Source organism: Vulpes vulpes, chromosome 4, assembly GCF_048418805.1.
Source record: "Vulpes vulpes isolate BD-2025 chromosome 4, VulVul3, whole genome shotgun sequence".
Taxonomy (NCBI): domain Eukaryota; kingdom Metazoa; phylum Chordata; class Mammalia; order Carnivora; family Canidae; genus Vulpes; species Vulpes vulpes.
Genome location: NC_132783.1, coordinates 80140939 through 80168846, shown reverse-complemented (window position 1 = coordinate 80168846; position 27908 = coordinate 80140939). Strand labels below are relative to the sequence as shown.

Here is a 27908-nt window from a genome sequence, read left to right as displayed (position 1 = left end):
AGCAGGGTGGACATGGTCCTGTGCTTCCCAGACCCCCTTCGAGCCACCGGCATGTCTCTGCAGACTGTCAGCTGTCACCCACTTCAGCCCATGTCTCGGCTGCAGAGCGTTGCCTTGTCCAAGGTTCCCGTCCTTTCTTGGGGGCGGCCTACATGCAGTGACGGGTGGATGGCCACATTTGCCCAGCACAAGGCAGCACTCAAGGGCCACTCCAGTTCAGAGCAACCAGCCCAGTGGGGTTGTGTCATACATCACAGCTCCGCTCACTCCTCCTCCACCCACTCCTGCTTCTCTCCCCTCCCTTCCCCAGGTATCATCCCAAAGCACCCTCCCACACCCTCTAAACACCCTGCCTCTAAAGTCAGAATCTGAGTTGCTCACCAGGTACCCAACCTGCGCCTTTGGCTCAGCCAATTGGCCAGACCCCATGGGCAGCCTTTCCCCCTCCCCCATGTCCTGGCGGAGGGACCTTCCCATACACAACCCTCCGTGAGCAAACTGGAGGCTTCATGTGTCCATAGGAGCTAAAGGACCTTAGATTTCTTTTCTTGTTTTAACAAAGACTAGCCTTCAAGACACCTGTCTAGTGATGGACCCATCAGGCCAGCTCTGAGCAGCACGTGCACAGGTTTATTAATAAATAAGTTAATTAAATCTTTAAAAAAGAGAACATGACTTGAGGGGAAATGAAAACTCTTAGATTTAATAGCTCCAGCATTGAATCCTCTTACATATACATCAAAGGTGGTGGGATGTTGCAGGAGGAAGACCAGGTACGATTCCGGGCTTCTATAACTGGTGGCATGCTCTCAGGTTCCCAGCCCGGCACTGTCGCTTACACCTGAGGCTCGACAAATTCTGGCTGCCTGGGAGCAAGAGACAGAAGAGCAAAGAAACAAGCCCCAAAACTGAGTGGGTGCTGCTGCCATCGCCAAGAGATGTCAAAGGCAGAGGCCCGGGGACACCTGGGTGGCTCAGTGGTTGAGTGTCTGCCTTGGGCTCAGGTCGAGATCCTGGAATCCTGGGATTAAGTCCTGCATCGGGCTCCCTGCAGGGAGCCTGCTTCTCCCTCTACCTATGTCTCTGCCTTTCTCTCTCTCTCTCTCTGTCTCATGAATAAATAAATAAATAATCTTAAAAAAAAGAAAAAGGCAGAGGCCCATCAGCCAGGGACAGACATCTAGAGGATGGTGGCCGACTGCAGAGAGGGAACAGGCCTCTGCTCCGTGGCCTGGCCAGGGCTGGAGCCTCTTGCATCGGGGGCCGAGGCTGGGAGGGCCCCTCAGTGCACACCCCCCCAGGAGGAGTAGGGACCCAGCAAGCAGCCCTGCTCAAGGAGCAAGGCAGGGTCCCCTAAAGACCACACACACCTAGTGCGGCAGCACAGCAGAACCACCCCGGTGGTGAATGAGCACCTTCCGCTGCTCTCAAGCCCCACTGAGACTGCCGCACCCGCAAGGACCGTACGCCCCAAGGTGTGCACAGGTGCACTAGCGTTTACACACATCAGCTACACGCAGTAGCTTGGAAACAGCTACCTCACACAGTACCCGACACACATGTAGAGCTGGTGACCAAGAGCAGATGCCTGTGGACAAACCCAAGCAGCCCCTCAGGCCTTTGTGGGGGTCACAGAAGAGGCAGCGAGCCCCATCCTTGTCCTAAGAGAGTGAGGCCCCTGGACCAGCAGCATCAGTATCACCAGAGAACTTGCCAGAAGTGCTCTGAGTTCTGTTTCTCCCTCCTGCCGAGCCCTGAGCAGTCTCTGGGGCCTCCTCTGTGTCTACAACTCCCCTGTCATGCTTCCTATGAGCCGGCCCCGATGCTAAATAGACCCTGTGCGCATTAGCTCATTTAAAACTCACAAACAGGGGCACCTGGCTGGCTTAGTGGTTGAGCGTCTGCCTTTGGCTCAGGTCATGATCCCAGGGTCCTGGGATCGAGTCCTGCATCGGGCTCCCTGCATGGAGCCTGCTTCTCCCTCTGTCTGTATCTCTGCCTCCCTCTCTGTGTCTCTCATAAGTAAATAAATAAAATCTTAAAAAAAAAAAAAACCCTCACAAACACACCATGAGATGTACACCTTGTTTCCCACCTTTGTTCAGATGACAAAAGTCGAAGTTCGGTAACCTTAAAAGCCTTGCCCGGAGTAACCCAGGTAGCCCCAAACTCAGCCCAGCTCCCAAGACTGGGCTCCTAATTGCTTTCTAGATGTAGCTCCTGGCCTGGGCTGAGTGTAAACAACCCCCACCCACCACCACCACTGCCACCCACCGGGACTGTACCGCCATGCTCTCCCCCTGCCACCCTCTATTTCCCCTGGGTCTCTCCCTGCCCAGGCATGCAGTCCTAAATCTTTTCTCAAGAGACAAGGCTGGGCCATCCAAGCAGGGGGTGGGACAAGGGGCGGGAGCTAGAGCTGCACCTCGTGAGCAAAGCAGCGCCTCTGCCAAGCCCCTCGCCTGCCCTGCCTAGGGGAGCAGCAGGGAAGGCAGTGGCTCCAAGTGCTGGCAGTTGGCAGACTGGTGAGCATGTCCCAGACCACAGCCCAGCCTGCACCCCAAAGCCTGAACGGAGCCTGCTGTGCAGCTGACCCGTGGAATACAAAGGCTGCCGCTGTGTGTTCATCTGATCCAGAACGTTTCCCGAATGGGGGGACCTGGGTTTGAGTCCTGGCTTGTCACCAACTTACTGAGTGACCTGGGCTGGTCACATCCCCTCTTGGAATCTGTTCTTCCTTTCTGCAAAAAAGTGGTTGACTGATGATTTCCAAGGATGTTTCCTGCTGAAACTGTGTGTTGGATTCTAGATTTCCATGTGACATTTGGGAAGTCTGGCCAGGACATGAGAATCTGAAATGCGAACGGCTCTGGACCCGGCTGTCTGCTCAGCCCACTTCATCTTCACTTGAAACTTGGGAGTGATCCCCTCTGCCTCCTCCCGTGCCCAGCTCTGCACCTACTCCTCTCTCCCCTACGTACTCACGCACCCAAGAGGGTTTCTCTTCTATAGCATATCTGGGCAGGGCACCGGTGCTCAGGAGGAGCAAGGAGTCAGGCCCCTGGTCCCAGACCCAGGGGCAGCCATGGGGGCCCATGCCATTGTGACTGACGCCAACATCTCGTCCAGCCTTGAGAACAACACCACGGGCATCACGGCCTTCTCCATGCCCGGCTGGCAGCTGGCACTGTGGGCCACCGCCTACCTGGTCCTGGTGTTGGTGGCCGTGACGGGCAATGCCACGGTCATCTGGATCATCCTGGCCCATCAAAGAATGCGCACAGTCACCAATTACTTCATCGTCAACCTGGCCCTGGCTGACCTCTGCATGGCCGCCTTCAACGCTGCCTTCAATTTCGTCTATGCCAGCCACAACATCTGGTACTTTGGCCGTGCCTTCTGTCATTTCCAGAACCTCTTCCCCATCACAGCCATGTTCGTCAGCATCTACTCCATGACCGCCATCGCCGCTGACAGGCAAGAGGGGGCAGTGGGGAAGCTATGGGAAACTGTCTCACTTGGTTGGGGCTCAGACAGGGCTGGTGACTTGCCTGCAGTCACACAGCAGGTTAAGGGTAGAACTTAGGGAACCACCTCCCAACCGGATTGCAATCCAAAAGTATGCCTCCGAAGGCAGGAGGCCATGGAGCCAAAGCAGGCAAAGTTGAGGTTAGACACAAGGAAGACCTTGGCACTAGATGGTTGTTCAAAGCTTTAGGGAGAGAACGACTGTGTTTAGGGACATTCTGGAATGTTCTCTGGAGGTGATCCTTTGTGTGTGTGTGTGTGTGTGTGTATGTGTGTGTGTATGTGTGTGTCTTCCTTTTACTACAAGGAAATTGCTTAGATTTTTGTCTATTCTTAGATAGATGTTTTGGAGGGAGACTTTAATATTGCATACAATTACCACATAATTATAATGGGTCCAGTTATTTTCCCAATGCTGTTCTCAGGGGGCTGCATGCTGTGACCTTCTGCTGACGGCTGCAGGGAGGGATGGAGGAGGGCTCTGTGGGGCCATTTGAAGCTGGTTGGGGAGGGCAGGGAAACATTTGGACTCAGAAGGAGACTGTGTGACCCTGGAGGAGTATGGTTGAGCCAGAAAATGAAAAGGGACACCGAAAGTCATCAGGTGTGTGTGGGAGATGGGACACTCCCCGGGGACCCTCAGAAACACAGCCCCCATGTCAGGATGGTTTAAGGAGGCATGATGCCCACTGGCCACACTCACCCCCCAACCCCCGGTCTCCATCCCCAACCACCTGCCCAGCAACACAGAGCAGCTGGCTTTTCTGCTCTGGGCTGTTTTTCTATAGAGTTTTCCTAAGGATTTTGTTTAAGAAATGTATTTCTACTGGTCAAAAATGCAAAGTTCGAAAACCATTTGCGTAGGCCAAGCTTGATTTTTGTATCCGGGGCCCCTGAGCCTAGAAACAAGCAGGATTGATGGCAAGTCAGGGGCAGGACCAGGGCCCAGAACCCAGGCCTCTCCAACTCTCAGTAAGAGGCACATCCCTCACCACCCAATCACAATCTCCAGCCCTACCAGAAGCACCTTGGTCCCCCTGGGCGTTTCTGCAAATCCACTAGCATTTCCTTTTCATTCATTCAACAAATATTTGAGTGTTCCCTCTGCTTCGGGCACTGGGGAATGTACACCAGCGGGAAAAATAGTCCTTGAAGTCAGGCTCCAGGAAACAACCATTTCTGGGGCCGGGGAAGGCTATATATGGACTGGAGAAGGCAGGTGGGAGCCAGGAGACGAGGCAGGAGGCTGCTGAGTAATAATCCAGGTGAGAGACGATGGTGCTCAGAGATCCGGGCCAGAACAGTGAAAACTCATCTATTCATTTCTTCATTCCGATGTTCCGTGCCGGCAACGTACAGACGCTGCTCTGGCCATTGGGGAGAAAAACAGCCAAAGATGCCTGTCCTGGTGAGAATTTAAATAACAAACACATGAATAAACTGTACGTTGTATTTTGAGGTCACGGGTGCTGAGGGGCAAGGGGACCCGAGGTCCCCAGCTGTGTGTCAGGGTCGGGTAGGGCAGGTTGTAGTAAGAGATCGGGTGTGGGGTGGACCCTCCTGCGGAATGGGTTTTTGGAGGGTAGATGGAAGGAGGAGGGGAGAGAGAGAGTGAGCCCCTTTAGCTCTGGGGAAGGAACATTCCAGGGAGCAGCAGGGCCTGCGGCAGGGGGTGGCAGGATCACCCCCGGTGTGCATGAGAAGCCCCAGAGAGGGCCGTCCTCCCGGAGACAGCGTGGAAAACCTCCTGGCTCACGGAGTTGGCACTCACCTTATGCCCCAAACACCCAGATGTGACCCCCTGCGCAGGCCAAGGACGCCCTACTGTCCTGGCCTTGTCTCAAGGTTCGGATCAATCCCAGAGAGAAATGGGTCATCCCAAGACCAAAGCCACTTCTGGTGGATTTAAAGGAAACAAGTAGGTGGGACTACCCATGTTTTCAAACCCCAAACCCCTGCTGCCTGCAGGTGCTTCTCAAGCATCTCACTGCCCTGCCGCCAATCCCAAGAGCGCGACGACTGCAGTCCCACTTTACAGAAGAGGGAAAAGCTCGAGGGAGCCTTGGGTTGTTTGCTCAGGACTCTACTGGAAGGTAGTGAAGTCAGGACTCAACTTCCAATCAGTATGAATCCAAAGTCCCAGACCCGTCCCTCCACTGGCTAGTCACCTGCCTCCTCTGCGGGGAGGGGACACTGAGGAAATGGCCACCCCTCCTGTCCTGCTGACACACTCAGCTGGGGCTCAGGCTGCCGAGGGGCAGAGCTGGCCCAGGGCCCGGCCACGGTCACAGAAGGGGGTCAATGTCTCGGGAAGAGGAGGAAGGGGTCACCAATCATCTGGTGCAAACTCCAGGAACCTGTGACGGCAGACTGTGCACAGAAATCCCAGGGGCTGTGAGCTTCCCTGAGGGTGAAAAGTCACCCCAAAGGGAGGCAGCACCCCACGTTTTGCTGGGACTCCAGCCCCGATGGAAACCACAGACCCCTCTGCTGTGCAGAAATCTCAAAGGGACCGCCTGCAGCCATCGCTACTTAAAAACAACAGTGGGTTCCAAACCCGCCGCCAGATCTTGTTGTTTAGAGGGTTGATAAAGAAGTGTGTGTATTTCTATATCCCAAATGTACATATTTTAAGATTTTATTTATTTGAGAAACAGAGACAGAGTGAGCAGGAGGGGTAGGGAGAAGGGATCTGAAGCCGACTCCATGCTGAGTGCAGAGCCCCACATGGAGCTCGATCTCACAACCGAGAGCAGGACCTAAGCCGAAACCAAGTCTGACCCTTCACCAGCTAGCCACCCAGATGCCCCTATTTTATATTTTGACAACTGTATTTGAGTATAACTGGTTGTCCTTGTAATCTTGTGTAATTTATTCATGCAAAAACCATATTCTGAGGAGGGCACGTGGGCTTCACCAGGTGGCCAACAGGCCCATGACACAGGGAGCCCCAGCTCTAGGCCCATCCCCTCCCTCTTCCGAGGCAGCAACCAAAGCCCCAGGTCACACAGCACCGCACAGTAGAGGCAGTATAGGGCAGAGGTGGGGCCCTGTGTCTTTGGTGGGAAGTGCTCTTTGGATCCTTTGGCCTTGGAAGCAGGGGCTACCCCACTCTCTCCCTTCCCCAGCCAGGGCACTGACCTTGGAGGCCTCAGCCCCACTAGGCTCCAGGACATGCCCACAGTGGCCTCAGAGGTTCTGGAAGCAGAGGGGAGATACATAACCTGGCTCAGAGCCAGTGCTACCTCTTCCAAGCTGATTCCTTCACTTCTCCAAGCCCTAGTCTCTTGGTGCAGGAAATGGAGAGACCAATCCGTGCCTGAGACAGTCGATCACCAGGCACCGGGGTACCAAACAGCAGCTCGAATCCCCACAGATTCCCCAGAGAGAGGCAGGAACTGAGGAGACAAGCCTGCTTCTGGCTGACTTCTTGGAAGAGGTGGCCTTTCGGTTGGACTTTAATGAATCCAGAAGGGAAGAAAAAATTTTAGGCTAAGGGGGAAGAAATACCCCCACAGAGGGTCACACAGGTAGGGCCGTTCCTTGACCAGAGGGAGCCAGGGCAGGTGCGGGAAGCAGCGACACAGGGGGCTGGAAAGTGCGTTGGCCATGCGCAGAGGGCCTTGGATGCTGAGTTTAAAGGTTTGAACCTGCTCCGATCAATAATGTAACCACGGCTGTATGTGCCTATTTACTTTGAAATTAATTAAAATTTAAAATTCAGGGACACCTGGGTGGTTCAGTGGTTGAGCGTCTGCCTTTGGCTCAGGTTGTGATCCCGGGATCGAGTCCCACATCGGGGTCCCCTCAGGGAGCCTGCTTCTCCCTCTGCCTGTGTCTCTGCCTCTCTGTGTGTGTTTCTCATAAATAAATACATAAAATCTTTTCAAAAAAATTTTTAAATTCAGTTCCTCAGTCAGATTAGCCACACTCCCAGTGTTTGTAGCCGTGTGTGGTTAGTGGCAACTGAACAGGACAGTACACAGAGTATTTCCACCACTGAAGAAAGCGGGTGGGCAGCACTGGTTTGGGGTTTGTCGGGGTGACTGTCAGGCTCTGCTAAGGCTTCTGAGCAGAAGAGGGACCGGCACAGGGCAGGGGGCTCGGCTGGGCTGAGCTACAGGCAAATATCCCGAGTGGACCACTCTCTCGTGACCATCTGAGAGCAAGTCCACCCTCAGAGGGAAGCAGTGAGGTGGGGCCTGGGCTGGGGTTTTGGGTGCTAGAGTGCTGTGTGGCTGTGGGAGAGTAACCAGCCCAGGTGGCTCTCTGCAGGTCCTCAGCAGCAGTGAGTGGTGGGGTGGCATGGGGGGTGTGTGATGGGGCTAGAGGGGAGACACAGGGGATGGGGATGGCTCTGATGGGAGGCTGCCCACCACTCACTCAGCCCTCTGCTCACAGGTACGTGGCCATCGTCCACCCCTTCCAGCCCCGGCTCTCTGCCCCGGGCACCAGAGCGGTGATTGCTGGCATCTGGCTGCTGGCCCTGGCCCTCGCCTTCCCCCAGTGCTTCTACTCCACCATCACCATGGACCAGGGCGCCACCAAGTGTGTGGTGGTGTGGCCTGAGGACAACGGCAGCAAGATGCTCCTTTTGTAAGGCCTGGGGGGGGGGGGGGGGGGGGCGGGTAGCACATGCACATGTGTGTGCAGGTGCATACCCCGGAGAATGTATGTGCGCGTGCACACCCTGTGAGGGTGTTTGGGATTGTGTGAAAACCGCAGATGGCGCTTACCAAGAGTCAGGCTTTGCATACACGAAGCCCTTCGATTCTCTGACCCTATGAGCCACGCATGCATGCTTCTTCCCATTTTTCGGATGAGGGAACCGGAGCGCTAGAAGCTAAGCAATATGCCCAAGGTGGCACAGCTGGTAGGTAGTGAGGCCACGGGCCGTCCTGCTCCAAGCCCGCCACGGCCCCGCCACCCCGCGGCTCAGACAAGGACTGTCCTTGTCCTCGGATGAGGATGTGAGCGCGTGCGGCTGTGCACAGGAGCTACCGCGCAGGCTGCGTGCGCGGGTGTGAGCGCGGGGCCTGTCGGCGGAGGTGTGGGTGCACGCAGGTGTGTCTGGGGGAGGGGCACTGGGCGTGCCCAGGCCACAGAGGGGCGGGGTAGCAGGCGGGGAGAAAGGGCAGGGGCGGGAGCCCGGGACGTTCGCCGGAGGTGTGGTGCCTGCCGGTCTCCTACCGTGGAGCCGGCGGGCACCGTGGGCCAGGCCCCTGGCGACCCTGGGTGAGTCCTCTTCCCTTCCCGGCCTCAGTGGGTCTAGCAGAGGCTGGAGAACTGCTTGAGGCTCGGGGGCTGGCCGCGGGCTGGAGGCCGGGCTGCCCCCCCCGCCCCCGCCTGCCCCCGCCTCCCCCCGCGGGGGCCTGCCAGGGCGGCGGCGGCAGAGGCGGGGGCCCGCAGCGTCAGCGCAGCCCCCCGCGCACCGCGGACCCCGTCCCCGCAGCAGCTCAAGCAGGCGACAGCTGCGAGCAAACCCGGAGGCGGCGGATTTGGCCCAACCGAGGCCCGGCGCCGCGGCGGGAGGACGAGCAGGCGCCGAGCGCAGGCCCCGCCCCGCCCCACGTGGTCTCCATCGGGCCCCGCCCCGCGCAGGAGAGGGCCCCGCTGGGTGCCCTTCAGAGCCGGGGAAGAAGCCTGAGAAGCCGGTCCCGGGGACCCAGGAGTTTGGGGGGCGGGCCCTGCCTGCGGCCCCCGCCCTCCGTCCGTGCACCCCCCGCTCTGAAGGCCCCGGGGCCCCCAGGCAGGTGTCGGGGGGCTACTCTGTGCCTGACCACTGGGGGGCAGTGTTTCTCCACCTTACTACAGGCCTCTCGCCCCGAGAGGGGGACCCGTATTCACTCTGGGGACCCCGCCCGGGCTCAGTGGCGATGGGGAGTCCCAACCCCGATTCAGGCGCCGGGGGGACACGGCGGATGTGGGCTCGGAAGGCGATGCTTCGGTGTTACCTAGAATTCTGCGAGGATCTGGGGAAAGCCTGGTTTTATGAGTGCAAATGTGTTCCTTGTTCTCGGTGGAGGAACTCCTGGGATTTAGATTGGGGGCTGCATCCTCACAGGCTCCCATCCTGGCTGTGCAGGCATCTGATGAGATTACAGGTGCCCTGTCCAGGAAAGTGCACGTAAACCTCCCCACACCCCCAAAATCAAGACAAAGCCCAGGCTCTGAGAGGAGGCAGTTCTGATTTTTGGCAGATCCCCGAAGCCGATCCCCAGGGCTCTTTGGTTTGGTGCTCCCTTCTGGGTAGGACCCGAGCCCAGAGTGAACTCCTATCCTGAAGCAGGTCCCAGGAAAGAATGAGGCAACAGCGAGAGAGAGGTCACTCCTACTTGGGAAGGATCTTAGATTACCTCCTCATTTTACAAATGGGGAAACAGACCGAGGAAGAGGTCGCACTTTGAAGTTAGAGTCTGAACAAGAGCTCAGTTCTGATGTCACAGAGCTGGCCTTCGGTGGCAGGGAGATCGTTTGGGTGATTACATCTCTAGAGCTGTTTCCTAGGCCACAGGCCTCCTGAACCTCTCTGAGCCTGTTTCCCCCTCCAGACACCGAGGCAGGTAGCCCTGCTCATCCTCTAGCTCCATCTAGCTCAGACTTTCTGTGACCTTACAATGAAGGTAACATGAGAGGGGCCTGGCCTTCACTGCTCCTCCCTGCCCTTACCTGCTCCATAGGGCATCTAGGAGCCCCCAAACCTTCACTTATGAGCATACTTGCCCAAAGAGCAAGTAAGCAGAATTCTAAACACAGACTTTAGAGAAGATATTTGCCAAAGCCACCCACTCCTCTCCCTCTGGGTGGTGGCGCCTCTTGAAAAGGGGCCCAGCAAGGCTGGCACACAGGTCGTGGGGGTCGGGGCCTTGGGAACACATCAGCCCTCCTAGAATAAGGTCACGTGGCAGGGCCATGGGTCTCAGGCCCTTCCACGACATGCCCATATCTGGGCCTCGTCCGAGAGTTGCTGCAGCATCACTCAGAAACCAGAATGGACGGGACACTTCTCCTTTACACTTTCCACAAGGAAAAGAAACTGCTCAACACAGCCCTCCACAGGCATTAGATGAGTAATCGTCAGTGTGTTCTGGGCCCCTTGCTCCAAGGTGATGTGAGAGAAAGCCTGCTGACGTGAGCCATGCTCCCAACCCAGTGCTGATGGGCAGGAGGAGACAACCCATATCACGTACAGTGTGGCACTGTCGCCACTGCCCCCTTCCCCGATAAGGGTGTCGGTGCAGGATGGAACCATATCAACTCCAGAAAATCTACCTCTCCAGACGGACAGACGCAGCTATAGATTATATATATCATCTATCCAGTGTGTATGTGCAGAGACGTATCATATACACACAAATGACCCAGGAAGAAAATACTCTATATTGTTAATATTTGTGAGAATATAATAAGTAATTTTATTGCCTCCTTTGTATTAATGTATAATGGCATCTTAAATGTTAAATGAATGTACTATTTGGTTAACTTTTTCATTCCTATTTATTTCCTTTTTTGGTAGCATTTGTCTATCACCCGGAGGAATGGAGAGATAAAGCTGGTGTCCCTCTTGCAGCAGGGGATGCCCTCTTTGGGCATATATGCTAGCCAATGTCGTTCTCTTTTTCCCTTTAAATTAAAGCAAGGCTTTGGGAGGCGGCCGGTGGGGGGGGGGGGGCGGGGAGGGCAGCCGGAGTTGGCTCAGGGGGCACAGGGGGTTAGGGGGACTGAGCGCGGGCGGATGCCCAAGTCGCTCCCGGGCCGTCCGGTGCCCAGCCCTTGGCTCTCCCTCCAGGTACCACCTGGTGGTGATCGCCCTCATCTACGTGCTGCCTCTCGTGGTGATGCTCCTCGCCTACAGTGTCATCGGCCTCACTCTCTGGAGACGCGAGGTTCCCCGGCACCAGGTGCACGGCGCCAGCCTGCGCCACCTGCGAGCCAAGAAGAAGGTGGGCGCCCGGAGGGGGGGGGCGGGGCTCGGCGGGGCCGGGGCCGGACCGGACCCCGCCCCTAAGGGGGAGCTGTTGAGGATAGGATCCCCCTAACTTGCCCTTGTCCCAAGTCCCTGGCCAGAGTCTGAGTTCATTGTTCCCAGGAGGCTAGACTGGCCTTTGGCCAAATGCGAAGTTAAAGGAACTTCCCCAGAATATTACAAGAATCGGAGAATCCTAAAGCCCCATAGAATCTCAGAGATCTTAGAATGATAGATTCTCAAAATCTTAGACTTTTTGCATGATTGGAGTGTTGAATTTAAGAAGCCCCACAGAACAACGGGAGGCTCCTGCCTAGAATCACAAGAGAATTCTAAAATGCTGGAACTGCAGACCTCGGATGCGAGATCGTGGAGACTGGTTTGGAATCCAGTTGTACCCAGTCTGCCTTGGATTTCCAACCCAAGTACCAGTGTCCCCTCCCCTCCCTGCCATTCAGAGCCACCCCAGGGTCCTGATGCAGCATTCTATGATTCAGACCTCCTCCACTCTATCCCAGTCAAAGCCTCTCTCTGCTGTGCCAGCTTCCTTCCAGGCGTCCAGGGGAGGCAATGGTTAATCCTATCAGGTATCAGGTCAACATCTTGGCTTCACGTCTGCTATTGGGCACTTTCCATAGGGCCATTCCAGGAGGTAGTCAGATATGTGACACCGTCTGAGTGTCCCTCATAAAGACCCGGTCTCCACTTGCCATCACTGGCTTGTCCTCCATTCCTCATGGGGTACTGGGCCATGCTCACGGGGGCCTGCAGAGACCAGGCCATGAGGGGGGAAGGTCAGGGAACTGGCTCCTGGGCTGATGCTGGGGTCCCCAACTAGATTCTCACTACTTATAGGTAGAAGGGCTATGGCAGACACAGATCCCAGGGAGAGGGGCACCAGAGAACCCATAGCTGGCATAGGGGACCTCCCCCAAGGCTGGGATGATGAGCTCACCCACACTCCAGGGAGGGGAGCTGCTCTGAGGGAAGGGGTCTGAGACATCTGCTAGATGAGGTGGCCACTGAGCTGGGTTTCAAGGTGTTGAGGACTTGAAAGAGAGAACATCAGTGTGGGCAGAGGTGCGGGGCCCAGGAGTCAAGGCAGTGTATGCTCCGGGGGACTGAGGGCTTCCCAGGCTGGTGTGAGGGGAGCCCTGGTGCCACCCTGGGAGGATTGGGGTGTGGTGCTTCCAGGCTGAGGTGTGACCTGAGCCTCTCCCGGCCCAGTTTGTGAAGACCATGGTGCTGGTGGTGGTGACGTTTGCCATCTGCTGGCTGCCCTACCACTTCTACTTCATCCTGGGCAGCTTCCAGGAGGACATCTACTACCACAAGTTCATCCAGCAGGTGTACCTGGCGCTCTTCTGGCTGGCCATGAGCTCCACGATGTACAATCCCATCATCTACTGCTGCCTCAACCACAGGTGAGCCCTCATTCCAGCCCCCCTCTCCTCAGCCCTCAGGGACCCATGGCCTGGCCCCATCTGGGCTCCCCTGCGTAGCTGGAGCCTGTGCGCCCCCCTCCCGCATGGGGTTGCTGGCCTCAGAGTGAGCCCCCAGCACAATCCTCACTGTGTCTGGGCCTGGCCTGAGCCCCACCTCCTCCCAAAAGCCTGGTCCCATTGCCCAGGCCATAGTTCTGTCTGTCTGCTCCTGCTCTCTCCTCAGGGACTTCATCTGGGACAAGAAGAGAGAAGGCAGGGACAGAGATGGAGGGAAGTGAGAGAATTGTGATTTTTTTTGAGTGTTTTTTTGGGTGCCAGAACCCTCCATTGTCTCCTGAGAGGTAAAAAGTAGATAACAGGAGGAAGAGAGGTGCTATCCCCATTTTACAGATGAGGAAACTGAGCCCCAGAAAGGAAGATACCTAATCTTGTGCAGCAAGCAATGGAGCCAGGATTCCATGGATCCCCAAGGCCTAAAACCTTGACCCCACATCACACCTTTCTCTTGATGCAGCTTCTAGGAGAACTTGGACACAGGACTGTCATGTCAGGGAGGGGCCCCTGGCCCTCCATGTCTGGGCATTGGTCACTCTCCTGGTGACACAGTCCCTGAGAGTCTGAACAAGTCTCCAGGCTCCACAGGCTAGGTTTCTGAAATAACTTTGGAATAATGCTCCTGGCGGGAGTCTTCATTCATTCAAAACATGTTCACAAGGGGCTCCGTGTGCCCTGCCCCAAGCACCTGGGATACCCCCCAGGTGCCACGATTTCTTGTCAGGAGCTGACATTCTAGTGGGGAAACAGACGATAAGCAAGCGTGATGAGTAGATGAACCACACAGCATATTAGGTGGTGCGTTTGATGGAAAAAAGGAAAACCAGAGCTGGGGATGGGAGGACAGGAAGTGCTAGATGAGGATTGAATGGGCCCTGCCACTGTGTGGGGAAGGGCTCTAAGCAGAGGGAACAGCCAAGGCAAGGGTCCTGCAGTCAAGTCTGACATGAGGAGGCCAGCAGGGCTCTGAGTTGGGAGACACTTACTCTGACTTCCTTTTAAAAGAATCAGTCCGGCAGTGTGTTGGCCCTGGACCACAGGGGAGGGGCAAGCACAGAAGCAGGGGGGTGGGGAGGCTATGGCAAGGATCAAGGTGAGAGGTGGGGGAGTGCGGTCAGACTGGGGTGAGAAGTAGTCAGAGTCTGGCTACTACTAAGGTAGAGTCAACAGGACCTGATGGAGGGGAGGTGGATGTAAGAGAAGGATGACTCGCAGGTTCCAGGCCTGAGCAGCTGGAAGGACAGAGTTGTCAGTTGTCAGGAATGGAGAGGGCGATGGCCAATGGGGGTGCGGTGGGGGCTGGGAGGGGGAGCCCCAGGGAGGACATTCTGAGTATGGGCAGAGGGGCAAAGACCATGAAGCTCCTATGATAGAGGCATTTGTTGGGTCACACCATGGAATCCTGGAGAGCAACAAGGTGAGGAACCAAAGTCAGGCCTGTTTTGCAACACAGAACCTTGCGTCTCCTGGGGACAGTCCGGGGTCACCCAGGGTCCCCTTGATCTCTGCTCCTCTCCAACAGGCCAGTGTTCTCTCTCTGCCAGGCAATTTCCTCCACTGCCATCTGCTTCCCCTTCTGATTTACCTTTAGTGCAGCCATGGGGAGAGTTATTTTTTAAGAAAATATACCAAAATGTTGTAGCTCCCTGTACATGTTTTCTTGCAAAGCAGCCCCCTTGGGAGAGCATCCTTATTCCACCTAACACCACTGAAGCCCTAATTTCTTAAGACTCCACTGGAATACTCCTTTAGAAGCCAATTAACCAGTCAAATAAGAAAATGTGTTGTTTCTTTAAACTGTATTTGGTTTCTGTTTGTAATAACACATGGTCTACTTTGGCTTAATCACCCACTGCAATCACTAGATTTAGCCCCACATTCCTTCCAGGTGTTTCCAAAAATCAAACATACTCAGGAATGCATCTGTAAAGAGACACCAAATAGTGACAGGCAATTAGGAATGAGAGGACGCGTCCTGGAGGTTGGGGGCAGCCGTGTGGTAGTTCCCAAACTGCCCCCCCTCACTCTTCTGCTCATGGTGACCCTCTGTCTCCTAGGTTTCGCTCTGGATTCCGGCTTGCTTTCCGTTGCTGCCCATGGGTCACGCCAACTGAGGAGGATAAGATTGAGCTGACTCACACTCCATCCCTCTCTGCGAGGATCAACAGGTGCCACACTAAAGAGACTTTCTTCGTGGCTGGGGAGACTGCCCTTTCTCCAGCTACCAATGGGCAGGCCAAGGGTCCCCAAGATGGGTTACCTGATGAATCCTGAAGCCCTGTACCTGGCTGCTGCTGAGGCTTTGCACCCTTTGAGAAGCAGCCACTTGAGAGGTCCAGATCTGAAAGTTTGACCCATATGCCCCAGCCTTCACTATATCAGTGGAAAAACAAGATGGCGCCAGGAGCTCTGCAAGTAGATACTAACTCCGAGAGCACCCAGCCACCCCTCTGGCCATGCTTCACAGCACCCAGGAAGAGTCCAAGAAGATAGAATGACCTAGCACTTCCCTAATCTGGGAGTTGCAAGCTCAGGTGCCTTTCTGGGGCATATAACTGAATGAGTGAATTGGATCCAGTATTTAAAAAAACAAAACTGCAAATGTGATCAAAGGCAACTGACTTCCAGCATTGGAGTAATGGGATGGTGGGAACTGGAGGGGATATGCCTCCAAAGGAGACAGCAGCCCTGATCAGCTCTGGACAAATGTTGCCATGTGGCAATGGGAGCACACTGTTGCCACATCTTCTGAATCTTTTAAGACACAACAGGAATCCAGATTTGCAAGACTTCCAGACTTGTTAAATTTGGCTCACATTTTTATGAGTATTGGCTAAACCAAACAAAACATACCTATGGACATAGGCACCCCCACCATGATACCGATTTATTCTTAGGCAAAAGACACAGGTAGGAAGCTTCTTATTTTGCAAAGCCCATCACCTATGAGTCGATCCCTGGCTTCTCTGCCTCAGCATCTGAACTCAGATCCAGGCCAGTGTAGATGGTGGTTAAAAGTCCAAAGGAGCCTCGGCTGTGTTGCCTCAGACAAGTCACTGTGACCCTCAGCCTCTTCTCCCAGTGACAAAACTGCCTCACAGGGATGCTGTGAGGAAGAGTGAAGGGAGGCCCATAAACTAGCATGCCAAACATATATGAAGTGCTTAATGAGCAGCAGGGATGAGTTTTTATCACCACCAAGCTAGCCATGGATGCCTCCAGGAAGTGAGCAGCAGCTGGCACCCTCGCTCCAGCAGCAAGAAGCTGGCTGGCAGGGATTGCCAACCATCTCGACTCCCAGGGTGCTCCAGGCCTGGCCCGGTCCACTCCGAGGACACACTTTTCCCTGCTTGCCCACTCACCCTGCACACCCCACTGCCCTTCCAGAAGAACCACGTGACACTGTAAATGCAGAGCAAGAGTTTAATGCTATCTGTGTTCCCCATGAAGACCCCTGTGCCATAGGCGCTGGCAGTGCCAAATAAAGGGACTCCCATCTTAAACCAAGTGAACGTGCAGTTAATCTCAGGGGGAAGCCATGTAGAGCCATAGCCCCAGCTTGGGAGAACCACATGGCAGGCACCTTGATCTCAGGGTGCAGGACACGGACTGATGTATGATGCACTGGTGGGTCATGGGGTGGAGCGGCAACCTCAAGGGGTAGGGATGAAAGGGTCAGATGAGGCTCCATTTCCTACAGAAGGCATTAATTTAAAATGGGAGAGGAGGACAGTGCAGGCAAGCTGCTCCCCTGGGCTGTTGCAAGACTTCATCTGTGTTAGAGCAGGGGCTATACACCATCTGTTCCCTTGGAGCTGGCGGCCGGTGGGGATGGCCAGTGATGCACTGTCCTCTCCTTAAACCCACACGGCCTCTGGGGGCCCAGGCTATCGGACGACAGAGGCCTTCCATCACTTTACCTTCTTAAAGGTACTGGGTAAGACCGTGGGGCTAGAGCAGGGACCTGGCCAGGCAGGTGCTGGAAAACAAGGGGAGAGGCTAGTGCTGTGACACTTCGTAGAGGGCAGAGACGTTATTGTACCAAACGAAGGCTGGGGGCTGAAGCACATAATCTTCATTTCAAACTCCCTCTCCTCCCCACCCAACCCAGGATCCCCAGAGCTTGGTCATCACGCCATCCCCATACATCCTCCCCGCTCTCCAGCCACCAAGCATCACTCGGGTCTTGGAATTGGTACAAAGTTTACTAGGTCATACAACATGGCTCACAAAAGCAATGGGGAATTCCAATGAGGGCACTGTTTGTTGGTTTGGTTCCTTTTACCCAAATGGAGACAAGACACTTTCCCACAGAACTGCCCACCTCCCCCCACCCCCAAGACAGACAGAATGCAAGACTGTCACGAAGTGGCTCTGACCAGTTCCACGGACACACGACTCAGTGGCATGGACACGTCCTGATGGGATCCTCGGGACGCCAGACAGCAGTGGGTGCTGGGACGGGAGGAAGCAGCTAAGATGCCCCTGGGAGGAGGAGTCCCGGCAGTGTCTGCTGGTGATAATACATTTCACACAGGGGATGTGTCCCCAAGGACGGGCTGCGGAGGCCCCATAAGGCCTGGCGGATGGCGTGACTTTTCATCTTGGGCCAATAAATAACTGTCAGACGAATGCAGAGACTGGAAATGGGCGCCACTAAACTTCACACGTGGGGAGCATACGACCAGGTTGAAATCAGATCATGCAGAGTGGCAGGGCAGGTGAGGAGGGGCCGGAGTGGGGAGAGATTATCAACAGCACACGCTCTATTCTGTACCCTACGTTATGCGCCATTAGCTGGCTCGGCTTCCCTCTCCGCTGCGGCGGTGGCGGGCTCTGGCGCCGGCGGCTCCCCCCGCACGGCTCACTGGGAGGGACGGGGTCACCGCCCCAAGAGAGAAGTGCTGGAAGGGCAGCAGGCGGGGGGCCGGTATTCTTAGCTGCTCGTCTCTTCCCGGAGCCGGACGCCCACCGCCGTGATGAGGGCAGCCCCCTTGCCGCTGCCGTCTTCGGACAGGAGGAAGGACACGTTACATTTTGGTGACAGTTCCTTCACGGTTTGGTACATGATTCTGGAGAAGCTGAAAACGACAACACACAGAGGGGAAGGGTGAGTAGAGGAGATGGGGAGAGATGCTGGACCCACGTGAAGATGCCGCAGGACCCTGACGACAGGGGGACAACCAAGATGGGAGGGGCTGCTTAGGAGAGGACACTGGATCTGCTGCCAATCCTACTGCCACGAGTCTTTGGCAGGTAGGAACAACTGAGAGTCCAAAAAGAAGTGACTGCATGGCTTATCAGGGCCGGGGCACAAATAACGCACTGACACACCCAGCCCCAAAGCCCGGGGTGTCTGGAGGACCGGATATCAGGAAGGGTGCTAGGGCCTGGATGTGGCCCAGCACCAGGGCAGCTTGGCCGGTGACATGGAAACAGACACCGTGCAGCCCCCACTGTGCCCCGAGACCTCCCTGCTCATCCCATCCATGACCCAACACCTGGCATCATCAGAAGCCAAGAGAGGCGGGCCCCAGTGAAAGATAATCTCGCAGTGACAGGTGACTCCGGGTCCCTACATGATGGGCTGACAGTGAGAGAGCACCAGGCTGAAGCAGCTCAGGGCGGTGGGGCTCTCAGTGGTGATGCCGACTGCACTCTGTTGAGCCCCTACCAGAGCCTGCCCTACACCTTATATACTGATTTCCAGTCCTGCCCATGGCTGTCATCCCGTGAGAAAGACGACACTCGGCAGTGCAGCCTCCATACCATGGTGCCAGGATTACATCCAAGGTGTATGGCTCTGAATCTAGCTCTCAGCCCCACCAGTGTGCTTCCCCAGGTGACGAAGAGGACGGCTATGATAGTGGGGAGGTGGGGGCAAGACAACCAGCTCCATCCCCAGCCGTACCGTGAGGCAAGCAGCTAATGCCTATAATGATCTGGGTGAGGTAGCTTTTAAGTACAGTGACGTTATGGCCCAGTTTACCTGGGATGGTCCCAGTGTAATTATTAGCAGCACTCTCCTCACTGGCAAAAGCACCCCAGTTTATATGATAAATAATATGGTCACTAGATTCCTAAGAGCCAAGCTTGGGGAGGTGAGGTACATGAAAGGGCAGGCGGGGCCAAATATCCTCCTTGGGCACAGAGTGTCAGGCACTTGACCATGACAAGGCCACTCCCCACCCCTCTGCCTGCCCTGCAAGCCTCTTGAGAAACTGATCTAGCAGGTGAACAAGGCAACGCGCCCTCCTCCCTCCATCCTTCACTTCCTCTCCCCACGTTCCAAGCACAGCCTCCTGGGCAGGCTGCAGCTACCTAGCTGGATGGGGAAGCCCACACCCACCCTGGCCTCGGACTCTGCCTGGCCCAAGAGGGGGCCCAGGAGGAGTGAGGAGGGGGGCGTGCGATGCCACTGGCATGCGCTGACCAAGGGAAGCCACTCGTCTCCAAGGATCCCAGTTAAGCTCCAGAGCGGCTCATCTCCTGGACCAGACAAGGCTCAGTCCCTGAATGCACAGCCTTCGTTCGGGTCCTGGTGAGGAACTTTCCTGGTGGGACTCCCATCCTGCAGTCCCATAACCATCAGGGACCTTGCCAGCCCAGGCAGCTCTGCCACTCCAACTGGAAGCCCCACTCACTGCGGATGAAGCTTGTAGAGTGTGCCATCCACGCCCACAGTCACGTTGAGGTGGTCCAGCCCTCTGTTCTCGCGGATCTTGTCCACCACGGCAGCCATGCCCGCACCACACAGCTGTGCGGCCCGCTTGGACACCACCCCGCACACGGTCTTGACGAGGATACTGTCGTCACAGGTGCTGTTCAGGCCCAGCTGCTGGAGGATGGCCCGGACCTGGAGCAGCGCTAATCGGTCACTGTGGGGGACAAAACCAGAGGGCTGGAATGAAGTGGGACTGCCCAGAGCAGCCTGGGAGCTGACTCCAGCTCCAAAACACTGTCCTTACCATGAGTAGGGTTGTGGGGGCTTCATTCCTCCAAAACAACACTTATTTATTTTTATTCATTTATATCTTTTTTAAGATTTTATTTTTAAAAGTAACCTCTACACCCAACACGGGGCTCGAACTCAAAACCCCAAGATCAAGAGCTGAATGCTCTACTGGCTGAGCTGGCCAGGCGCCCCTGTTTATTTTTAAGTGATACCAAAAGTATTACACCTGAAATTGTAGAAAATTTGGCAAATATAGAAAACTTAAAATTCTAAAATTAAAACTATTCACAATACCAGAAGCAATGCTATTAACACTTTAATATTTTTCCTTCCAATCTACTTTTCTTAAATGTCAATAAATGAGCTTCTTATGATATGCAAAATGGGCTCATCTTTTATCTGTGGTTTCCTTTCTGCCTTTTTTTCCCCCCTACTTCACACTTCTGAGCTATTTCCCACATCCTTGTCTGAGAACAGGACCGGAAATAGCTGCCATAGTACTCCATTCTGGGGACGCACCCTAATTTATTTAGCCAGTTTGGAGAAAATGACATTGTTTGCAACTTTCTGCTATTATGAAGTAACACTCTAATAAAGTTTCCTGTTTATAAACCTTTGTGTGCAACTCTGCTTTTCCCCTTAGGAGATACATTTCTGGGTCAAAGGTACTTTGATACATATTGCCAAGTGCCTTTCAGGAGGTTGTGTCCATTTTCTTTTTCCCTCTCTCTCCAGCTGAGTTTCCACTATACTTGTCCCCAGTGGAAGGGATCACTTTCAAAAACATGCTAACAGGGGTGCTTGGCTGGCTCAGTAGGAAGAGGATATGACTCATGATCACAGGTTCAAGCCCCACGTTGGGTATATAGAGATTACTAAAAAAATAAACTTAAAAAAAAAGTAGTAATGGCATCATGCTGCAGTGTGGTTTGTATCCTTCTCTATTTGAGAGAAAGACTTTTTTCAAAAAATTTTGCTTATTGCCCATATGAGCTACTATTATGGCAAGACTTGTTATTCTCTTGGGATATTTGTCTTGATCTTATTGAATGGAAAGAGAGGACAATGACCAACAGTGATGGCAAGGGTGGTAAGAGCAGCCAGCCTTTCTGAAGGATGTAGCATGTGACAAATGCTTCACATACATCACTTCATTTCCCCCTAACAGCCCACCGATGTGTGTACGGTTACCTCCATTTTCAAGATGAGGAGACTGAGGCTGGGAGCACTGAGTAACTCACTCAAAGCACACAGCAGGTCTCAAGACCAGCTCTGTCGAAGCCCCTGCCCACTGCCCAGCACTCTGCTGCCCAGTGCTTGCATATATAATGCGAATGGTTTCCATAGCTTGCTATTTGCCTCAGGTTTATTGCCAATTTTTTTTAACTTACAGAAGCTAAATTTGGCAATTTTGGGGATCCCCAGGTGGCTCAGTGGTTGAGCATCTGCCTTTGGCTCAGGGCGTGATCCCAGGGTTCTGGAATCGAGTTCTGTATCAGGCTCCCTGCAGGGAGCCTGCCTCTCCCTCTGCCCATGTCTCTGCCTCTCTCTCTCTGTCTCTTACGAATAAATATTTTTTTTAATTTGGCAATTTTTTTTCTTTCTTGCTTTGCTTTCATTTTATTTTTAAATTCCAGTATAATTTATGTTGCTCTTATTCTTTTTTTTTTTATTTTTATTTTTTATTTATTTATGATAGTCACACACACAGAGAGAGAGAGGCAGAGACACAGGCAGAGGGAGAAGCAGGCTCCATGCACCGGGAGCCTGACGTGGGATTTGATCCAGGGTCTCCCGGATCGCGCCCCGGGCCAAAGGCAGGCGCCAAACCGCTGCGCCACCCAGGGATCCTGTTGCTCTTATTCTTAAAAAGACCTTTCCCACTACTTCATACCCATTAGGATAGCTATAATTTAAAAAACAGGGGTGCTTGGGTTTCTTTGGTTAGACTCAGGTAATGATCTCAGGATCCTGGGATCAAGCCCTGCATCGGGCCCCCTGCTCAGCAGGGAGTCTGTTTCTCCCTCTCCTTCTGCCCCACCGCCTTGCTAGTGTGCGCACTCTCTCTCTCAAATAAATAAATAAAATCTGTAAAAAAAAAAAAAAAAAACAACAACAACAGAAAACAAGTGTTGGGCAAAGATGTGGAGATATCGAACCCTGGTGTGTACCACGGGTGGCAGTGTAAAATGGTGCAGCCACTGTGGAAAGCAGTGTAGTGGTTCCTCAAATATTAAAAATAAAATTACATCTAATCTAGCAATTCCACGTACAGGTATTTACCCCCAAAGAATTGCAAGCAGGACTCAATCGTGTATTTTTATCCTCATGTTCATAGCAGCATTATTCACTGTAGCCAAAAGGTGGAGGCAATGCAAGTGTCCAAGGACAGACAGATGGATAAACAAAATATGATCTATACATAGAGTATTATTCATCCTTAAAATGGAAAGAAATTCTGACACACATCCATGTTGTACATGGATGAACCTTGAGAATGCTATGCCAAGTAAAATAAGCCAGTTACAAAAAGACAAAAACTGTATGATTCCACTTACATGGGTGTGTAGAATAGTCAAATCTAAAGAGACACAAAGTAGAAGTGTGGGTGCCAGGGACTGGGGGGATGGGGAGTTGCTGTTTAAGGGGTAGGGTAGTTCAGGGTGATGTAAAAGTTCTGGAAGTGAACAGTGGTGATGGTTACACAGCACTGTGAATGTACTTAATACCACTGAACCATAGATGTCAAAATAGTAACAATGGTAAATTTCATGTTATGTATATTTGACACTTAAAAAATGTTAAATTCAATATTTTCTTCTAGTTCTTCTATGGCTCCTATTTTGACCACTCAGCTCTTGGTTGCATTTGAAATGACAGAAAGAGGGGAGAACTTGTTTCCTGGTCTGTAAATGAGCACCCAGCACCAGCTGTGACAGCCTCTTCCTTCCGAGCTGCGGTGAAATGCTACTACCCGGTGCACTCAGGCCCACCAGGGCCAGTGCGCTGGGGCCTTGTGTCTGCTGCTAGCACTTCACTGCTTGGGTTCTGGTGGGCAGTGAGTTTGAGTACAAGTTACAGATACAGGGATGCCTGGGTGGCTCAGCAGTTGAGCATCTGCCTTTGGCTCAGGGTGTGATCCCGGAGACCTGGTATCGAGTCCCATGTTGGGCTTCCTGCATGGAGCCTGCTTCTTCCTCTGCCTGTGTCTCTGCCCCCCTCTCTCTGCCTCTCATGAATAAATAAATAAAATCTTTAAAACAAACAAACAAAAAACAAGTTACAGATATAGACATGGGGGAAAGCGATGAGCAGGCTCCAGCGTGGCCCACCTTATATTGCTTTTATGACCATTCTAAAAACAAGGTGGTTTTTGCTTTTGCAGAGCACCCTGCCCTCTTCTCATAGTTCACCATGGAAGAGGCAAAGGCAGGGATGAAGCAATCACAGCAAAGAAGAAACAGGAAGAAGACAAAGCAACTTGTGGGGCTCACTCACTGGGTGACCAACAGCCCAATCCCAGCCTGCCTTTCAGATGAATGCAGATGAATAGACCTCTTGGCTCTGCTGGTCTCAGTGCCCTTTGACATTAGTATCTGTAATACACCTTTATCCTGAAATGGAGTCCATACAACTTTACTTATACACAAGACTTCCAACAAATACACATAATGCTCCAACATAAAGAATGAAAAGAAGGAAAATTATTTATAATAAAATTATATTATTTCAATCTGTAGCTAGCTGCTCATGGCCTACTACTCCAGATGTGGGGGGAACCCCTCACAAATGATAAAACATCCCATGAGAGGCCTCCACGCCCATACTGATCCCCTGGCCACATGGACCTCTAACAGATCTGCGGGGACACCCCTCATCACTCACCTCTCAATCTGGGAAAGATATTTGGTCTGAAAGATGCCCCGAGTCTTCAGTGTCTCAGAGATCTGCCCTCGGAAGAGGAACCCCTTCTTGGTGAAGTCAATCAAGATGTTGCGGACAATCTCCCCCAGGTACATACCACTAATCATCTTCTCGAACCTGAAAACAGGAGCAGAGGCTGGTATCTATGTGTAGCCTTTGGTCTTCCAGTAGTCCCGGGCGTCTTCCTGCCCCTTGAGATCACCACCACCTGCACACCCAGCCCTGCGCTCTCAGCAGAGGCAGAGGGAGGCCAGGAAGGGCAAAGGGATCCTTAACCCTCCCCAGGATCAGAACCCACATCACCAGCACTCACATCTAACTGCAGGACTGTCTCCCTCGTGGCCAGACTTCCTACCTTTGCCCGCAGAAGCCCACTCCAGCTCTCAGCTCAAAACTTTCCTCCAAAAAACCTGTCCTCCTCCCCCTGACCGGGTTCCATCTGCCTCTCTCAGGCACCCAGACACCCTCCCTTCTCTGTCACAAGGCACACGGGCACACTGCCTCTCTTGACCCTGAAGCAAAAGCCTAGAGAGCCTGGAACATGTGTCCTGCTCAGCTTTGAGGCCCAGGGTCTAGCACAGTGCAGTGCTAGGCTCTCAGTCCAGTGCTCAATAAATATCTGCAGAATAAGCAAACAACTGGTCTGACTCTTAAAGGGACAAGAAGACAATGAGGAGAAAGTTTCTACTAGATTTCTGGAAGGTTTTGAGAAAGCCCAGAGTACTGGTCAAGCCCCAGCACAGCGATGAAGCCACCCAGGCTGGAGGGTTCAGGTGGCTACCACACTCCTGAGGGCAGCCTATTCCTGGGGCTTGTCTCCTGCCCTTGCCATGCTCCAGTCCCAGTGTCCCCAGGCTGGGAAGAGTCCACTGGACACTCCAAAAGATCTCAGGTGCTCCATAGGAAAAACACAAGATTATGCTACTATTATCAGCTCCCAACCAGTCCTTCTGACACCATCAAGGAGACCACCTCGGTGCAGTGCTGATGGGGCTCCAGCCCCTTCCACTGCCCGCTGCTTCCCTACAACCCAGGAGGTCTTCATTTCGAGCCTATGGTAGGCAATCGAATGACACTGATCTTTGCTATATTCATTTTATGATTATCATCTATTTATGGTAATACTGGTTTCCCCTTTTGTTCCTCTCTTGTTAAATTTAAGTAAAAAAAATATAAACTGACTTAAAAACATTAAGTAAATGACATGTAGGTATATCTGGAAAAAGGCATAAATCTTGAGGGTGGCTGGAGAACAACTCTTATTTGGGAGGTGCCAACTCCCCCATCCTTTCTGCTCCTGAGGACACAGCTCAGACCAATTCATCCTGGCGATGGCAGAGGATGGCCTGAGTCCTGGGAGCCTGAGACAAGGAGTCATCTGTCTCTCTGCAGGGAGAACAGAGACTGCCAGCCCAGGCACGGTGTCTAAGACCCAGGCTCTAAAAAGCCACGAGGTGGTGTGGGAGGATGGGGGAGGATGAACAGAGCCGAAGCCCCCACTGGCCACATCCTAATTCACTTTGCCCTTTGACAAGTATAGGTCAAGTATGTTTTACTTCCACTAAAACAAAACAAAAACCTGCTGACCAAGAGCTTTCTATTAGTCTGTTGAGGAAGAAACACAGAGCAATAGAAAGACCAGAATGTTCCAGGATGATCACAGTCACTGAGGGAAGTAGTGTGGCTGCTGCCACCCTGTCCTCTAGGCATACTCCTAGACAGAGAAAGGCACCTGGCCAGGACATCAACCTGGGCCCACGTGTAGCACATTGGGGGCACATCCTTCTGGTTATCTGCTCTCCGTGAGCCAAAACCAAAGTCAGGAGGGAATCTGAGGGACTAAGCTTCTCTCCAGACTCCACCCCTACTAGAAACTTCCTTCTATTTTAACAGGCAAAATACAGCCTTACAGCCTCAACGTCCTACCACCATATGTGTCTTCCTCCACCAAGCACAGTTACCTTTGTTTCCCAGCGTTTAGAGAATATTCATCCACCAGTCTGTCGTAGATTGTTCTGATATCATCTAGACACCCGTTGTCCCCGAAGGCACCCCACTCCATGTTGATACACATCCGCCCATCATTCCCCTCCAGCATCTCGACATTCTTCATTTCTTCCATGTAGCAAGCATTGCTGCCAGTCCCTACGGGACACAAGGTGGGAAATGGATGGCTGTGCAACCATGCCCGGGGTAGCAGGGAGGGCCTGGAGCCTGCCTGGGATTCCACAGACAGGGGATGTGTTTTTGAGACTAATAACAAAATAGCTTTCCTTTCCTAATGTTTTCCAGGAAAACCTTGAAATAGAAAAGGAGAGTCAGTGTTAAACTATCCAGAGAGCATGTGATCAACTTACTTTATACTAAGATGTCAATATCCAGAGTCTCGTGTGTTTAACTGCCCGGACAAGGCTCTGTTTATTTTAATAGAAGGCAGTCTGACAACAGAGCTACGTCTTCAATGGCAAAAGTTTAGGCAATATTCAGATTGGAAGGATATATCTCTTCTCTCTCTCTCCAAACTACATGCATATCTATAAAACACTACATTGGGGGGTTGTCTACTATCACACGGTGGATGTCTGCTTATCTTTACTGATTGAACATGGTCATGGACTAGCCTGCCCAGTCCATCCTCCCAAGTGTTTCAGAATGAAACCCACAGTTAGTTCAGAGAAGGCCAGTGTCTTGATCATGTCAGTGGTGCCTTTCAAAGGGAGACAGTTCCTCACCATTTTGATGTCACAGACCTCTTTGAAAAACTGATGATTCTTCTGAGAAAAGGGAAAAGGGATATTCCTCTGGATGCACACACTCTACACACATACAACCTGACATATGGTTTCCAGCGGTTCAGAGTCCTCTGCTTTCCCTCCCTGAACTCCCCAGGCTGTGGACCAGCAAGGATTGGGGTAGGACCACCAACTGTTTGCTGTTCTCATCCATGAGAAGCTGAGTGTGGAAACTGAGAGGAAAGCACTCCAAAACGTGCACAACAGTTTCAATCGCCATGACATCCAAGCCCCTGTGGTCACTGGCCTTGTCTTGGTAAATGGACTACAAAATTTAAAACCAACCATTTAACAAAGGAATACTTCCCCCAGATATTTTAATATGCACCTCAGTCACCTGGGGAGCTTGTTTAAGATGCAGATTCTGGGGTGGGGCCTGAGACTCTGCATTTCTAACATGCTGGCAGGTCCACACTTCCTGTAACCAGGCCCCAGAGCACCACCAACCCAGCCCTCAGGTGGGATGCAGACCAACTTTCAGCACCCTTGGGGGATACAAGGCAATCCCCACTGGCCAGACCAAAAGGGCCTGGATTGGTTTCATTCTTTTTAAATAAACTTAAGTAGAATTCATGGATGCTTCTCACTGTGTAACTGGATTGTTTTGTGTTTCTGTTTTCTCAGCTCCCTTTTACCCCAAAGTGTGAAACTGAGAGAAGAGGAGCCCCAGAAATGGCCAGGGGTGCACAGAAAGCCAAAACACATAAATCCTACTTCTTGCCAAAGGGCACTGGGAGCAAAGAGATGGATAGAGGGAGGAAGGAGAAAGTGGGTGTGAATGCAGCAGGAACTGGGAGCACCTCCACTCTGCTCGCTTACCCGGTGCCAGGAACAGCTAATCAGGCAGCCCTGAATTAGGCAGGAAGGCCAGGCCTGACCTCCAGTGGGGAATGTGCTGTGTCACTCTGGATTTGCATGTCACACCTAAGGCCACTCATAAGCAGAGGAGTGGGGCTGGCTAGGTAACGAAAGAAAGCTTTGCAAAATAAAGGAGGAAACAAAATAGCCCCAGAGCCAGGCCCCCAAACCTTACACCTGCAGCTGTTCCCCAGTTTTCAGAATGTTCTCAGGAGCCAAACATGTCTTAACAAATGAAAGGGTATTCCAGGCACCAGGAAGGCAGCTGCAGGAGCTTTATCCCCATCTCCTAGACACCTGGCAAAGGGTCTGCACATCAGGGCTGTCACCCCATCTTGCCCAGGGAGAGCCTGCAGAGGTTGGCCAGGAAACGGGGCCTTCTCCCA

At 53.1% G+C, this 27908-nt stretch overlaps 2 protein-coding genes and 1 long non-coding RNA gene across 4 annotated transcripts in view; 1 reads left to right on the top strand and 2 right to left on the bottom strand.

The window, feature by feature from the left end:
• Window positions 1-676: 676 nt before the first annotated feature.
• On the bottom strand, window positions 677-8808 carry LOC140598621 (uncharacterized). Its single transcript, XR_012001105.1, has 2 exons — window positions 8265-8808; window positions 677-4933 (listed from the first exon to the last, which is right to left on the bottom strand). It is a non-coding gene; the product is annotated as an uncharacterized lncRNA (long non-coding RNA).
• Window positions 2923-16496, top strand: TACR2 (tachykinin receptor 2). Its single transcript, XM_026003831.2, has 5 exons — window positions 2923-3477; window positions 7930-8124; window positions 11318-11471; window positions 12722-12918; window positions 15051-16496. The coding sequence occupies exons 1-5, from the start codon at window positions 3086-3088 to the stop codon at window positions 15265-15267; spliced, it is 1155 nt and encodes a 384-aa protein (XP_025859616.2). The 5' UTR covers window positions 2923-3085; the 3' UTR covers window positions 15268-16496.
• A 683-nt stretch (window positions 16497-17179) lies between these two features.
• The window catches only part of HK1 (hexokinase 1), a 66528-nt gene continuing 55799 nt past the window's right edge, over window positions 17180-27908 (bottom strand). For both annotated transcript variants that reach the window (XM_072756212.1, XM_072756213.1), the window contains exons 15-18: window positions 25834-26017; window positions 23834-23989; window positions 19638-19871; window positions 17180-18074 (exon numbers count right to left, since the gene is read on the bottom strand). In XM_072756212.1, the coding sequence (XP_072612313.1) occupies window positions 17930-18074; window positions 19638-19871; window positions 23834-23989; window positions 25834-26017 (719 nt within the window). In that variant the 3' untranslated portion in view covers window positions 17180-17929. The remainder of the gene's footprint in view (window positions 18075-19637; window positions 19872-23833; window positions 23990-25833; window positions 26018-27908) is intronic.